Source organism: Pristis pectinata, chromosome 8 (assembly GCF_009764475.1).
Source record: "Pristis pectinata isolate sPriPec2 chromosome 8, sPriPec2.1.pri, whole genome shotgun sequence".
Taxonomy (NCBI): domain Eukaryota; kingdom Metazoa; phylum Chordata; class Chondrichthyes; order Rhinopristiformes; family Pristidae; genus Pristis; species Pristis pectinata.
Genome location: NC_067412.1, coordinates 4,108,255 through 4,123,168, shown reverse-complemented (window position 1 = coordinate 4,123,168; position 14,914 = coordinate 4,108,255). Strand labels below are relative to the sequence as shown.

At 40.3% G+C, this 14,914-nt stretch overlaps 1 protein-coding gene across 1 annotated transcript in view; it reads left to right on the top strand.

The window, feature by feature from the left end:
• Positions 1 to 14,914, top strand: part of usp42 (ubiquitin specific peptidase 42) — a 66,557-nt gene that overhangs the window by 21,468 nt on the left and 30,175 nt on the right. The window contains exons 5-8 of the mRNA XM_052022531.1: positions 2,100 to 2,202; positions 3,040 to 3,107; positions 3,338 to 3,408; positions 4,502 to 4,584. Coding sequence (XP_051878491.1) covers positions 2,100 to 2,202; positions 3,040 to 3,107; positions 3,338 to 3,408; positions 4,502 to 4,584 — 325 coding nt within the window. The remainder of the gene's footprint in view (positions 1 to 2,099; positions 2,203 to 3,039; positions 3,108 to 3,337; positions 3,409 to 4,501; positions 4,585 to 14,914) is intronic.

Here is a 14,914-nt window from a genome sequence, read left to right as displayed (position 1 = left end):
CATAACTGAGTATCTTTGGTGTATTTGGGATGACTAATGCAACAGAATTAGCTGGTGGAGAGCATGATTGTGTGCACTCTGGCAACTTTCCGTAATGGCTAGTATTTGTAACTAAGGGGAATTTGTTGCTACACTTGCAAGAATTTACCAAGACATTGAATCTTGGAAGTTCTTGTTTCCAAATAACTATATAATGCACTGCGTAATCATGTATAGACCATGCAAAATGAGAACTGGTAATAGATTTTGAATTTCACTAGAAATGGGTGGGACTGCAGCCATCAGAAGAAAAGTTTAATTAAAATTATAAAAAGATGCAGATGTTCCTCCTGGTGATTGAGCATCAAGGACTAAATTTTATGGCAATTTGTAGAACGTTGGCCACTTTGCATTTGAAATATGGTACTTGATTTCTTGTTTTTTTTTCTTAATTTACATTTGATAACATAAAATGATGACCAGACATCATTTTAGTAAACAAGATCTGTCATTTCAAATTGTAAGATTTATTTTTAGTATTTCTGGAGGAACTTGGGTTTGTTTATTGCTGGCCCGGTCAACCCAAATGCACTGTTTACCTCATTGAAAGGTGAAGGTATTCCCACCAGGTCAACTACTTGATGCATATCAATTCATGGTGTTGTAGTAGTGCACTTTTCCTGGTGATTAGGCTTTTTACATTGTTCTTTGATTGTGTTATGTCTGTAGATAGCTTGGTTGATGTGGATTTGTGCTTGTACTTGAGAAGCAATTGTTTCTGGAAAATGAGCTTCAGGAAAGGAAGGCAAGAGATTAGCATACTCCATGCATTGAATGGAAATATTGAACAAACTGCCAGACAATTCTATAATAAATTTAATAGTCCAGATTATTTTTGGCCAATGCAGTTTGACTGGTTGCTCTTTGACTTTTGGTATTTACACAAGGAAGTATTTTACACTGACACCTGAAAAGTAAACCATTATATAAACTTGGCTGTTTCCTAAGTTCACATAGGATGCTTTGAAATTGCTAAATCATATTTTATTGTGGGAGGTAATCTGAGGTCTCTTGAAGGATAAATTTTAATAGAATATGTAAATTAGTACCTTTTTTGAAAATTGTTAGTTGGTTGTTGCTGCTGAGAAATAAGCACAAAATATTGGGTTTGGTTTTATTGTTTGCTTCAAGAATTTTGCTGTTTATTTGGCTGCTGCTATATTTTGTGCTGGACTATTTGGAGATATTCAAATGAAGTGTGGGAATATTTGTACTTCTAGGGGTTTGTCTTAATTCCATTCATCTATAAAACACTTATCAACCTGAGCAATTATTGTAACAATAGTCTCAATTAATGTAACATGTTATATCAACTAATTGATTTTCTATTGCATTGTGACTGTAGATTAATAGTTTCTGTAGTTCATTACTGATGTAAATGGTATAAATTGGGTTCTAACAAATAATAATTTAGCCCAGTGTTTGAAGATCACCCTTGACTGCTTGTGTTTGTGTACACGCACTGAATTCTTCCACTCTTGCAGTGGATTGCAATTTGTTCCCATTACATCCTCTATCTGATTTATGTTACCCTGGCTAATTATGCTGACTTCTCAGGTTCTCACTGACACAGCACACAAAATGTAAATACAAGCTGCAGTTTGCCTTTTGTAACCAGATCATTGGGGATAGCCCATCTCTTCCCTAATGGAGAGTTGCTTCAGGAACAGTTATTTACAACTTTGGTATTTCAAGTTATTGATCAAAATTCTCTTGCTCACATACCTTTTAGAGGGGGGATTTCACATCTAAGCTTGAACCTGTCCTCAGTTGTATTTCAGCAAAGGGCATTAGATTGAATATTATGCCAGGAATAATCAGTGGCTTCTTTTCGCCTCTTCCCTTGCTAGTGTAGAGCATTAAAGACAATTGCCCTGTCACTGGTCAGCCAATTCAGCACAGGTCAAAATTGTTATCCTTTTGTTTTCTCCTAATCTTGTGGAAGAAACTTTTGTCATGGTAACAGGCTCAAAAGTGCATTCATAGTAAAAGATTAATTTTTGAAAATAATCTGAATTTAGTTACTAGTCAATTCCTTTATTATATTTTCAATCTTTTAGGAATAGCAAAACATTTTCGATTTGGAAACCAAGAAGACGCACACGAATTCCTCCGTTACACAGTTGATGCTCTCCAGAAAGCATGCCTAAATGGAAGCAACAAGTGAGTATGGCTGAATTAAGATTTTGCAATTTAGTAGCACCTTTTCATATCTTCATTGAGTACTAATGACTGCAAATATTAAATTTGTAACTGCATAAACTAAAATGCTCTTGTACAGTAAAAAGTATCAAACAGCCCCAGCTCTATCATAAAAGCAAACTGCAGGTCCTCCTAGCTTACGAGCGGCCAACTTACGTACAAGCCTGTACATACGGGCAAGACCAGCTGGATGGATTTGCCAGCTGCTGCGGGGCTGCAGGCATCTTCTGCCACCTGGAAACTCGGTCCACAGCCACATTTCTGACTTGCGAACTGTTTGGGTTACAAACAGTTCACAGGAACAGAACCCTGCTGTAACCTGGGGACAACCTGTAGTGCAAAGAAGTTGAAGATCTCTGTAAGAATTGGATTATAAAAGGTTTTTAAATTTATATAAAATCAGAGTTGCTTAATTTAAAATAATACTTGACAGATTTAATTTAAAACAACCATAGTTTCACCAAGATGGGTTTCATTCACTATAGGCCATTCTATGGCTTTGTACACTGTTCAGTTTCTTATGGGGTGAGTTTGAAAAGCACAGGATCCTCCATGTTTCTGTTGTTATCACAGAATTCAAAGCATGGAACAACTGGTGATGAGCTCCATTTTTGGTTTCCCATATCATTATGGACATTGCTTGTGTTTGGTATCACCTTTTAGTTGTGAAGATTAGTCACTTTATTTGAGATATGTGAACACACCAATATGTTGTGCTATCAAAATGTATACAGTGTTAACTGAAGATTACTTTTAAAGTTAAAATGTACTGAAATTTTCTTCTCGATACTTCCTTAGATTGGATAGACAAACTCAGGCCACTACAATGATATATCAAATTTTTGGAGGATACTTAAGGTCGAGAGGTATGTTGTATTTTTGTAAAGATCAGTTGTTTGTATTTAAATGCTTCTTGCAGAAATGATGGATGTGTAAATGCAAAACTGCTTTTTGCTTTCTGGGCATCAGTTTACCTGATCATTAGAAAGGTGGATGTTTATTGTACTATGCTGAATTTCTTCAGTGTTAAAATTCTTAAATGTTTTGTATTACCCATGTACAAGAGCACTTTTCTAACTGTTTTTTCCAATTTTAGTTAAATGCTTAAACTGCAAAGGAGTTTCTGACACATATGACCCGTATTTGGATATTGCTTTGGAAATAAAGGTATTAGAATATACTCTTTGCTAACCACAAAATTTGCATTTTTAAGAAGCCATTCCCTGTCTCTGCTTTTGTACAATCTGTTTCCATTAGTCAACCTTGGTTTTGATAGCCCAGAAGCTTACTTCCTTTAAGATCTTTCCTTTCTGTAGTAACACTGCCCAGAGGTTGTAGTTGCTCCTAGTGTAGCAAGCTATTCGGTAGTCTATATGAATAGCCCTCACCTTCAGACAATGGTGTACCTTGTCAATAACATTTCAAAGAAACCAAATCTAAACAAGCCATCGTGAGCCTTGCCTTTATAAACAGAGGCAGACAGTGAACTGAAAGGAAATTATATTGAACCTCACTGGTTTGGGCTCAGCTTCTGGATTGTATTGCATTCTGGTCATCACTTTTTACAAAGGGTGTCAAGACTTGAAGAAATTAATGAATGGAAAACATTCTATGACTTCGGGGAAAGATCAGTGGAGTGGGACTAATTGAAAAGTTATAAAAGAGCTGGCACAGGAATCATGGGCCAAGTGACCTGTGTGGTAAATGATTCTGTTTTGGCTTGCAATGTAGGTGCAATAAATCACCACATTATATTTTGTAGTTAAACAGCAGAGAATATGGACACAGTAATAATAATTATCAGCCAACACAATCTTTTCCAATTTATAATCTGATTCTATTATGAAAAATCTGGATGTAAAAAGATAGTATTGCTATTGCAGTTTAATGTCATGAATCTGATAAGAGGCAGGCAGATACATGCTGCTCATTTAGAACTTGGTATTTCTTAATGGCTTGAGTGAATAAAAGATGTGAGTTTATGTCGCTGTTTAAGTTCTGATCTTGATTACATACTTAAAACTTTTTTGATTTCTGTTCAGTTTGGATTTTGGTTTATATGCTGTAATTCAGTTTTATGTTGCACGTAATTTTTTTTGTAGAATTTAGTTTTGGTCCAGTGCTTCGTAGGCTTGTTAAAAAAATTTCAACTGATTTAAATGCTTTTAAGACTCGATATATTAAATATGTTTAGTTTTTTTATTAGGAATTCTGACTTATTGTCCTGTGATTATCTGTGAATATATGAAATATTTTATAGACAGCACCAAACATCATAAAAGCTCTGGAGCAGTTTGTGAAACCTGAGCAGCTTGACGGGGAAAATGCTTACAAGTGTACCAAGTGAGTAAACTACTCATTACTATAATGAAGATTTGTTAGCAAACTATTGATTGGCTCTTTTGTGTGTCACATATTGATTTCACCATGGCAGTGACCTTCCATATACAGTAAAACTCTGATAATCCAGTATGCTTGGGACTTGGTGCAGGGCTGGCAGGTTTTCCAGATTAATGGATGTTATTTCCATTTATACCTCAATAGTCTTTTAATTCACTTTTGTTAAAACACAATATGATTTTTCCAGTTAACCAGGTAAGTTTAAAGGAAGCATGGGAATCATCGTCCCTGGGAGTGGAAAGGGAGTGTCGGGATCACAGTCCAACAAGTAGAGAGGGTGTACAAGTACCGGGGCTCCAGTGAGCCAAAGGGGAACATGGCAAGTATCTGGTGAGCCACGTGCCGAAGCAGTGGGATTTCAGATAGTGGATTATTGGAGTCTTACTGTTATCCTGAATCACGCTGTCCGTGATGCTTTTGTACTGTTTGACCAATTGTTAACACAGCTCAATACATGTGTATTGCCAAATTCCATTGCTTATTTATAAATTAGTAAATATATTCTGTCTCATTATTGATTAAAAGTTAGAATTAAAACTGTAAAATAACATTTAGCTAAACTAGGAGGTATAATCTCAATGGATTTCTCTAAGAAATATAAAAGCATAACCTTTGCTTTCAGAGATTTCTTGTGAGCATGCAGCTGTATCCACAACAAAGATGTTTATTAAACTCAATTCATCACCAATTTACAATGCTAACTACTTTTTCACCAATGTGAGCCAACTTGTTGGCACACTAAACTCTATTCAGATTCAGGATGCAGCAAGTTGACTGGGTCCCCCAAATTCTCACTCATTACTTACAAGTGCATGCCTACGTGTCCATTTGTCAGCATGTGTATCATGTGAAGAAATCAAACTATTATGCTGTGATATTTGCAAAATATTAAATTGCACTTGATAGCAGAAGTGCTTTCAATATTTTGAACATCTGCCATCTGTGTGCCACTGTAAAATGTAATGTGAAAATATCTGTCGGTCACTCATTTAACTGACAAGTATATTTATTCACCAGCCTCAACAATACTGTTTAAGAATCCCGTCTGCTACCATCTAATCTTTTTGGAAGATTAGAACTGAAGCTCCAAAGGGTGGGGAAACAGTGCAGCAAAACAACTCTCACACTTTGCTAAAAGAGCATCAGCAGTGAAATGGAAGACTAAATTTGCACATCACTACTAACCAAAGGGCAAGAAAAGTAGATTACAAAATAGATGCAAGAAAAACTGCAGATGCTGGAAGTCTGGAGCGACACACAAAGTGGGCGGAGCTTAGCGGGTCAGGCAGCATCTGTGGAGGGAACTGGACAGGATGTTTCGTGTTGAAACCATTCTTCTGTTCATTTCCTTCCATAGATGTTGCTTGACCTACTGACTTCCTCCAGCTTTTTGTGTGTCACTCTAGGTTACAAAGTAGAATATATTTTCCTCCTCTTACTGCAAATATTTGGTTTCAAATTAGTGAGAAAAATTGTTGTGTAGCTCAGTCTCAAAATCTGGATTGTTTTCTGAGGAGATGTGTGGCTTCTACTAATTATCTCTGAAAGATTCTATGGCCAAGATAGGTCATCTGTATCATGTGGCCTTCAAAGCTGAACTCTAACACAGTGCAAAGGTGCTTCAATGAATGCTCTCGGTCAGCTGAGGGGCGACCTGATAGAAGAATATAAAATTATGAGAGTCTTTTTCCCGGGGTGGAAGTGTCAAACACTAGAGGGCATAGCTTCAATGTGAGAGGGGGAAAGTTTGAAGGAGATTTACAGGGAAAGTGTTTTACACACAGATGCCTGGGACATGCTGCCAGGGGTAATGGCGGAAGCAGATAAAATAGCAACATTTGAGGCATTTAGGCACATGAACTGGTAGGGAATGAAGGGATATAAACCACGTGCAGGCAGATGAGATTGGTTTGGATTGGCATCATGGTTGGCACAGACCTGTTCTATCAATGCGTAGCGGTTAGCGCGACGCTGTTACAGCGCCAGCGATCGGGGTTCGATTCCCATCGCCGTCTGTAAGGAGTTTGTACGTTCTCCCGTGTCTGCGTGGGTTCCTGCTGGGTGCTCCAGTTTCCTCCCACATTCTAAAGACGTACGGGTAGGTTAATTTGGGGTTTAAAATGGGCGGCGCGGAAGGGCCTGTTACCACAGTGTAAATAAAATTTTTTTTAAAAACTTCCTGACTGTTTATGCAAAATCTGCCTGTTATATCCAGGCACGTGCTCAGCAAATAAGACCAGCAATCAATATCTGAGATAATGAATTGCTTTCCATTACTTAACATTACTTAATTCCTTGTGGAGTTCATATATTTATAAACAATTTTTCTTCTGTTTATCATTAACCCTTCAATTAGTAAAGGTTTGTAATCATACCTGAAAATCCTTATTATAACACAGGAGACAATTTGGCTTGTCAGGTCTACAGAGGCTCACCAAGGAACAATGCCTTGCATTCCACTCCTCTCCCTCCCGCAACTTATTCTCTCACTGCTCGTCAACTTCCCTTTGATTCTTTCTCCACTTATAAACTAAGAAATGCTTTACTTTGTGGGAGGAAACAGGGGTACCTGGCAGAATCCCACGCGGTCACACGTAAACATCCAAGCTCCACGCAAGACAACATCTTTGATTAGGTCAGGATTGATTCCAGGTCGCTGGAGCAGTGAGGCACCAGTGGTAACTTCTGCACCATCATGCTGCCCTACTGTATATACAATTCTGATGCTGCAGCCATCTGTAGGTTGCTGAGACAGTGAAGCCCAACATTCACTCAGTCGTACTTGTTAATCTATGTATTCTTCTGACTATTTGAATAAATTCACCTCTGATTTCAAACATTTGTAACACTTCTGGCAGGTTTAATAATTATTAAAAACTATGTAGGTAAAAGGAGTGTAGGAATAGGAGGATAGGTCAGATTAATGCTTGGATGAAGAGATGATGCAGGAGGAAGCGCTTTAGATTTCTGGATCACTAGGAATGTCTCTGGGAAAAGTAGGATTTGTGCAAGCTGGAGAGGTTGCACCTGAACCAGAAGGAGACCATGTCCTTTGAGAGTGGGCAGCGGTTTGCTAATGCTGTTGGGAAAGTTTTAAACTAATTTAGTATGGGATTGGGGACTACATGAGGGCATTCGGGGAGTGAGGAACTTCCAAATACAGAAGGAAAAGTGTCAGTTCAGTGGAGACGGCATAGACTTTGATAAGGCGCATGGAAGGAATGTAAAGCTGAATCATTTAGCTTAACACAAGAAGTCTGATAAGTAAGGCAGATGAACTGAAGGTGTTGATTAACACGGGAATATGATATCATTGCTATCACAGATGTGGTTAAACAATGGGCAGGACTGGCATCTGAATGTTCCAGGGTATAGAATATTCAAGCAAGATGAGAGGCAAGGATATAAAGGAAACAGCAGTGTTATCGTACAAATCAAGGAGTCATTGCTGGCAGTAAGGAGTTGGGATATCCCAGAAGGTTCATCAAGTGATCCCCGTATGGGTAGAGCTTAGAAACAAAAGAATGGTCACTACACATTGCTAGTAGAAGAACAGTAATGTAGGCAAATGACAGAGAAGTGTAGGAATAAAGTAATATCAGCAGGGAATTTCAACTTCCCCAATATTAACAGTGATCACCTTAGTGTGAAAGGATTGGCAGAGGCAGAATTCTTAAAATGTATCCATAATGTAGATGGAGAGAAGAGGCAGAACTGAACCTATTGTTTGGTTGGCCTGGCAAGTGGAGGGAGTGGCAGTGGAGACCACTTTGGAGTTAGTGGCCATAACTGAGTTTTAAGGTAGTTATAGAGAAGGAAAAGGACAAGGATGGACTTGAAATTAAGGTCCTGAATTGAAGGAAGGCTGATGTCAGTATGAAGAGAAAGGACTTGGCAAATGTGGACTGGGTACAGCTACTTGCAGGTAGGTCTACATACAACCAGTGGGTTTCATGTAGAAATGAAATAGTGAGAGCTCAGGGCCAATGTTTTCTCTTAATGTGGAAAGGTTAGACCACCAAATCCAAGGAACCTCAGATGTCAAGGGATATTGAGGGTTGGATTTTTTAAAAAAAAAGCTATCACATATAGATAACTGGAAACAAAGACCATACAGGAGTATAGGATGTGTTGGATATAAAATGTTTTAGGATTCTCCTAATTATTTTAAGGGTAAGAGGTTAACAAGGAAAGAATAAGGTAATAATAGGGGCCAAAGTGACATTCTCTGTGTGGAATCAGAGGATGTAGGTGAAAGCTTACTGAATACAGATGAATATTCATTTATGGAGAAGGCCATTGTAGTTGGAGAATTCAGGGAGGGGATGATGAAACTCTAGAACAAATTACTATTAAAGTGTTGGAGATATTAGCAAGCTTAAAGCTGGACCTGGAGCCTGATGAGAAGTATTCCAGGTTGCCATGGAGGAGTTTGCTAGGGCTTTGATAGAAATTGTCAAATCTCTGGCCACAAGAGGTACCAGATGACTGAAGGATAGCAACAGTGGTACTTTATTTAAAGGCAGCAAGGATGAGCCAGGTAATTACAAGCCAGTGGTAATGTCAATGGTAGGGAAATATTTGAAAAGGGTTCTGAGGGACAGGATTAATATGCACTTAATAGACAGGGATTAATCAAGGATAATCAGTATAGCTTTGTTAAGGGGAGCTCCTGTCTGACTAATTTGAATGAATTTTTTGAAAAGGTAACTGTGTCGATCAGGGTAGTGTGTTTGATGTCATCGTGGACTTCAGTAAGACTTTGACAAGGCTCCACATGGGAGACTGATCCAAAAGGTAAGAGTCCATGGGACCCAGAGTCCAAAATTGACTTGGTAACAGGAGGCAGAGGGTGAGGTTCAAGAGTTTTAGTGATTGAATGCCTGTCTCACTGGCGTACTGCATGGATCAGTGCTAGGAGCCTGGCTGTTTGTTTTGCATTTACATTCTAGGTGTAAAATCGAGATATGATTATAAAAGTTTGCAGATGAAGCAAATTGGTGGTGATGTTGACAGTTGAGGGGTGGTAGTTTTCAGCTATCGAAAACAGTATTGACGAGTTAGTAGAATGATGGCAGATTGAATTTAATGTTGGAAAATGTGGTGTGATGAATTTGGGAGGACAAGGCTGGATGAGCACGGTGAACGGTAAATTGTGTTATTATTTTCACGTGTACTGAGCTACGGTGAAAATCTTGTTTTGTGTGCTGTCCTTGCAGATCATTTCATTACAACATGGGCACTGAGGTAGTACAAAGGAAAACAATAAATGCAGAATAAAGTGTTACAGTTACAGAGAAAGTGCAGTGCAGGCAGACAATAAGATGCAAGGCCATGATGAGGTAGATCGTGAGGTTAAGGGTCTATCTTATCATACTAGGGGACAGTTCAATAGTGTTAAAACAGTGGGATAAAAGTTGTCCTTGAGCCTGGTGGTACGTGCTTTCAGACTTTTGTATCTTCTGCCTGATGGGAGGGGGGAGAAGAGAATGTCTGGGGGGGTGGAGTCTTTGATTATGTTTGCTGCTTTACTGAAGTAACAAGAAGTGTAGACAGAGTCCATGGAGGGGAGGCTGGTGTCCGTGATGCTGAGCTGTGTCCACAAAACTCTGCAGTTTCTTCCAGTCATGAAGAGAGCATTGCCATACCAAGCCGTGATGCATCTGGATAGGATGCTTTCTGTGGTGCGTTGATAAAAATTTGTGAGGGTCAATGAGGACATGCCAAATTTCTCTAGCCTCCTGAGGAAGTGAACGCGCTGGTCAGTTTTCTTGGCCGTGGCGTCATTGTGGTTGGACCAGGAGGGGAAATACTGTGGAACAGAGGGACCTTGGTGTATATGTCCGAGAATCCCTGAAGGCCGCAACACAGGTAGATAGCTAAAAAGGCAAATGGGATATTTCCCTTCATGAAGTGCTTTGAAAGGCTGGTCATTGGCACGCATTAACTCCAGCCTCCCGGAAAACCTCAACCCACTGCAATTCGCCTACTGCCAAAACAGGTCTGCAGTGGACACCATCTCCCTGGCCCTACACCCATCTCTGGAGCATCTGGAAAGACACGTACGTTAGTCTATCGTTTATTGACTACAGCTCTGCCTTCATACTATAATTCCAAGCAAACTTATCACCAAATTCCAAGACCTGGGACTCAACACCTCCCTCTGCACCTGGATCCTTAAATTTCTGACCAACAGACTGCAATCAGTGAGGATAGGCAGCAACACCTCCAGCACGATTATTCTCAACACTGGTGCCCACAAGGCTGCGTCCTCAGCCCCCTACTCTACTCCGTATATACTCATGACTGCGTGACCAGATTTTGCTCTAACTCCATCTACAGGTTTGCAGATACCACTGTAGTAGGCCGTATCTCAAATAACGATGAGTTGGAGTACAGGAGGAGATGGAGAGCTTGGTGACATGGTGTCATGACAACCACCTTTCCCTCAATGTCAGCAAATCAAAAGAGCTGGTCATTGACGTCAGGAAGGGAGGTGGTGTACATGCACCTGTCTCCGTCAACAGTGCTGAGGTCGAGAGGGTTGAGAGCTTCAGGTTCCTAGGAGTGAACATCACCAATAGCCTGTTCTGGTCCAATCGCGTAGATGCCATGACCCAGAAAGCTCACCAGTGCCTCCACTTCTGCAGGAGGCTAAAGAAATTTGGCATGTCCCTGTCGACCCTCGCCAATTTTTATCGATGCACCATAGAAAGCATCCTATCTGGATGCTTCACGGCTTGGTATGGCAACTGCTCTGCCTGTGACCGCAGGAAGCTGCAGAGAGTTGTGGACACAGCTCAGCACATCACAGAAACCAGCCTCTCTTCCATAGACTCTGTCTATGCTTCTCACTGCCTCAGTAAAGCAACCAGCATAATCAAAGACCCCACCCACCCTGGACATTCTCTCTTCTCCCTCTCCCATCAGGTAGTAGATACAAAAGCCTCAAAGCACATGCCACCAGGCTCAAGGACAGTTTCTATCCTGCTGTTATAAGACTGTTGAACAGTTCCCTGGTATGATAAGATGGACTCTTGACCTCACAGTCTACCTTGCACCTTATTGTCTGCTTGCACTGCACTTTCTCTGTAGTTACACTTTATTCTGCATTCTGTTATTGTTTACCTTGTACTACCTCGATGAACTGTGTGATGGATTGATCTGTATGAACAGTATGCAGGACAAGTTTTTACTGTACCTTGGTACATGTGACAATAACAAACCAATTCCAATTTGCCTTCATTGACAGGAGAGTAGAATGTAAGAGTAAGGAGGTTATGGTAGCGTTACATAAAACTCTGTAGTCAGGATGCGATTGCACTGAAGGGGTGTAGAGGAGATTTATCAGACAGTATGGTTTCAGTTATGAGGAGAGATTAGATAGGCTGGATTTGGTTTCCTCGGAACAGAGAAAGCTAAAGGTGGTGGGAAAAAGTGGAGATTCTACTGAGGTGTACAAAATATGAGGGATGTGGATAGAGGAAATAGTGAAAGACGTTCCTCTCAGGAGAGTTGTATGTAACTAAGGGGCATGACTATAAGGGGTAGGAGATTCAGAGGGGGTCTTGATTTTTTTCCCCCCGCCCAGAGGATATTTGAAATCTATAATGCACTACCTGACAGTGGCGGAGACAGGAACTCTCCCAAGATTTACAAAGTATTTAGATGAGCACTTGAAAAGCCGTGGCAAAGATGGTTAAGGGCTAAATGCTGGGAAATAAGATGAGTACAGGTAAGTACTTGATAGCCAGCATAGACGTGATGGGCCGAAGGGCCTGTTTGCCTGCTCTGTGACTGTGACTCTTATCTTCTGTGAATGCTACATTGTGAATTCACTATAATTATAAAACAGTAAACCATCTGAGAAATGTGTGAAAGCATTGGTCGGGACGTGAGTGAGTCATCTGGTGCTCATTTCTGTAAACTGAAGAATCGAGGCGGTTTAACTGCACATCTTTTGCATAATTAGCACAGTTCATAGCTTTTTATTTTGGAAAACTGCTTCAAGATATCAGTTCTTGTTACGTTATTGTGAACGACAAGGATAAAGGCCTGGATCTTCTGGTCAGTGGGAAGTGTTAACACCTCAAAGCTACCTATAAAGATCTAGTGTGCACTGACATGAATTTCACCTTTCTCAACGTCAGTTTCTCTCGGGCATCAACTACAGGGGATCTCTGTAGTCCAGCATAAGTGATTTCATCAAGCAGGCTTGAGCAGCTAATAGCATTGAAGTATTAGATCCATAGTCATACCGCACAGAAATGGGTTACGTGGCCCACCGTGCCCATGCCGACCATCAAGTATCCATCTATACCATTTTTCACACCACAAACCATTGAATGCACAATTTTAAATTTTTAAACATTTTGCAGAGCATAAAATGAAATTTTATGCCTTCCGTTCATGTTTACTGGTTGAATTTTATTCTTAGCTGATACAGGCAACAGAGTTCAGTTTTATCTGAAGAACTAAAAAGTATTGCCTTGATAAAGCTGGGTTAATGTTCTAGCCCAAACGTGTTTGCACCGTGCAGCTCTCCATTAGCTGCAGAAGTGTTAGCCTTGTATTCAGTGCCATTTTTTTCATGAATAAATTACTATAGGATTAAAAGGTTACACAAAGGGCTCCAAACTGTGGGTTCTAATTTGCATCAAATCTGTTTGTGTTTTCTCCACCTGATTTAATGTATAAAATTAATAGACAAGCTTTCATTTGTAAATCCTGTTATTAGATTTGATTACATTGCTGATTTAATTACTAGAGCAGGATGGCCAACTACATAACCCCACATTAAGTGCCACATACTCAAATGTACGGTGATTAGGACTAACAAAATTTCTTTTATTGCCACTGCAAATTATAAGCTGTTGGAGGCATATTAGTGACTGTTGCACACAAATGTCAAATGCTTTGTATTTGCAGTGGTATTTCCGTGATCTGCAGGGTCAATTGAGCAGATATTTACAAGTCCCCAACTACCTGCTATTAAATTTACTGTAGTTTCTCGTTATAAAATGGTGCATGTTGCCAGGTTATGCATTATTATACAGCGAAACGTTGCCGATTTGTGACATTTTTAATCTTTTTTTGGATGTGGGTGTCGCTAGCAAGGCCAGCAATTATTGGTCAGCCCTAATTGCCCTTGAAGATGATGTTGAGCTGTGGCCTTGAATCCCTGCACTGCTGAGGTGAAGGTGCTCTCACATTGGTGTTTGGGAAAAAGTTCCAGGAATTAGACCTGGCAACGATGGAGCACCAATTCCCGAATCAGGATGGTGTGCGACTTGGGGAGAAATGTGCTGATGGTGGTGATCCCACCCACTTGTTGACTTTGTTGGTAGAGGTCACACATTTGGGAGGTGCTGCCAGAGTAGCCTAAGGGAGTAACTGCACTGCATTTTGTAGTTGATACTGCAGCTACTGTGCATCAGTCGTGGAGAGAATGAATGTCTATGGTGGGAGATGGGATGCCAGTCAAGCAGCAGCAATGTCGTAAATGGTGTTGAATACCTGGATTATTGTTGGAGATGGCTGGTCTAGTTGAGTTTCTGCTCAGTGGTAACCCCTAGGTTGATAGTGATGCCATTGAGTGACAGTGGTAGGTCATTGACCCTTAGTGAGCTAAAGAGCTTCTCAAACCTACTCCATCATTCAATTAAATCCATGATTTATTTTAACACCACCCACATGCTCGAGGCTACTACCTAATTATTTCTGTCTTGCCCAAGGAACTGTGGGGCGGCACAGTAGCGTAGCGGTTAGCGCCACGCTATTACAGTGCCAGTGATTGGGGTTCGATTTCCGTCACTGTCTGTAAGGAGTTTGTACGTTCTCCCCGTGTCTGCGTGGGTTTCCTCCAGGTGCTCTGGTTTCCTCCCACATTGCAAAGACATACGGGTAGGTTAATTTGGGTTTAAAATGGGCTGCGCGGACTCGTTGGGCCGGAAGGGCCTTTTACCACGCTATAAATAAAATTTGTTTAAAAATTTTTAAAAACTCCTCACACAGTAAGGAGTCATAGAAGGTACCTGGTTGTGGTGAAGCAGTACTGCTGATTCTAACCCTGTCTTATTCAATATCTGCACACAGCCACTTTCAAGGAGTCAGATATACTGTTGGAGCAGAAATTGATTTATTTACCTTCTTTCCCCCCACCCCAAATTAATATTATCATGTCATTGTCTTGCTATCAGCTATTTCTTCATAAAACAGGGAAAACATTGAAATATATACAAGGCCATTCTGAGTGTCCTTTCTGCAGCATCTT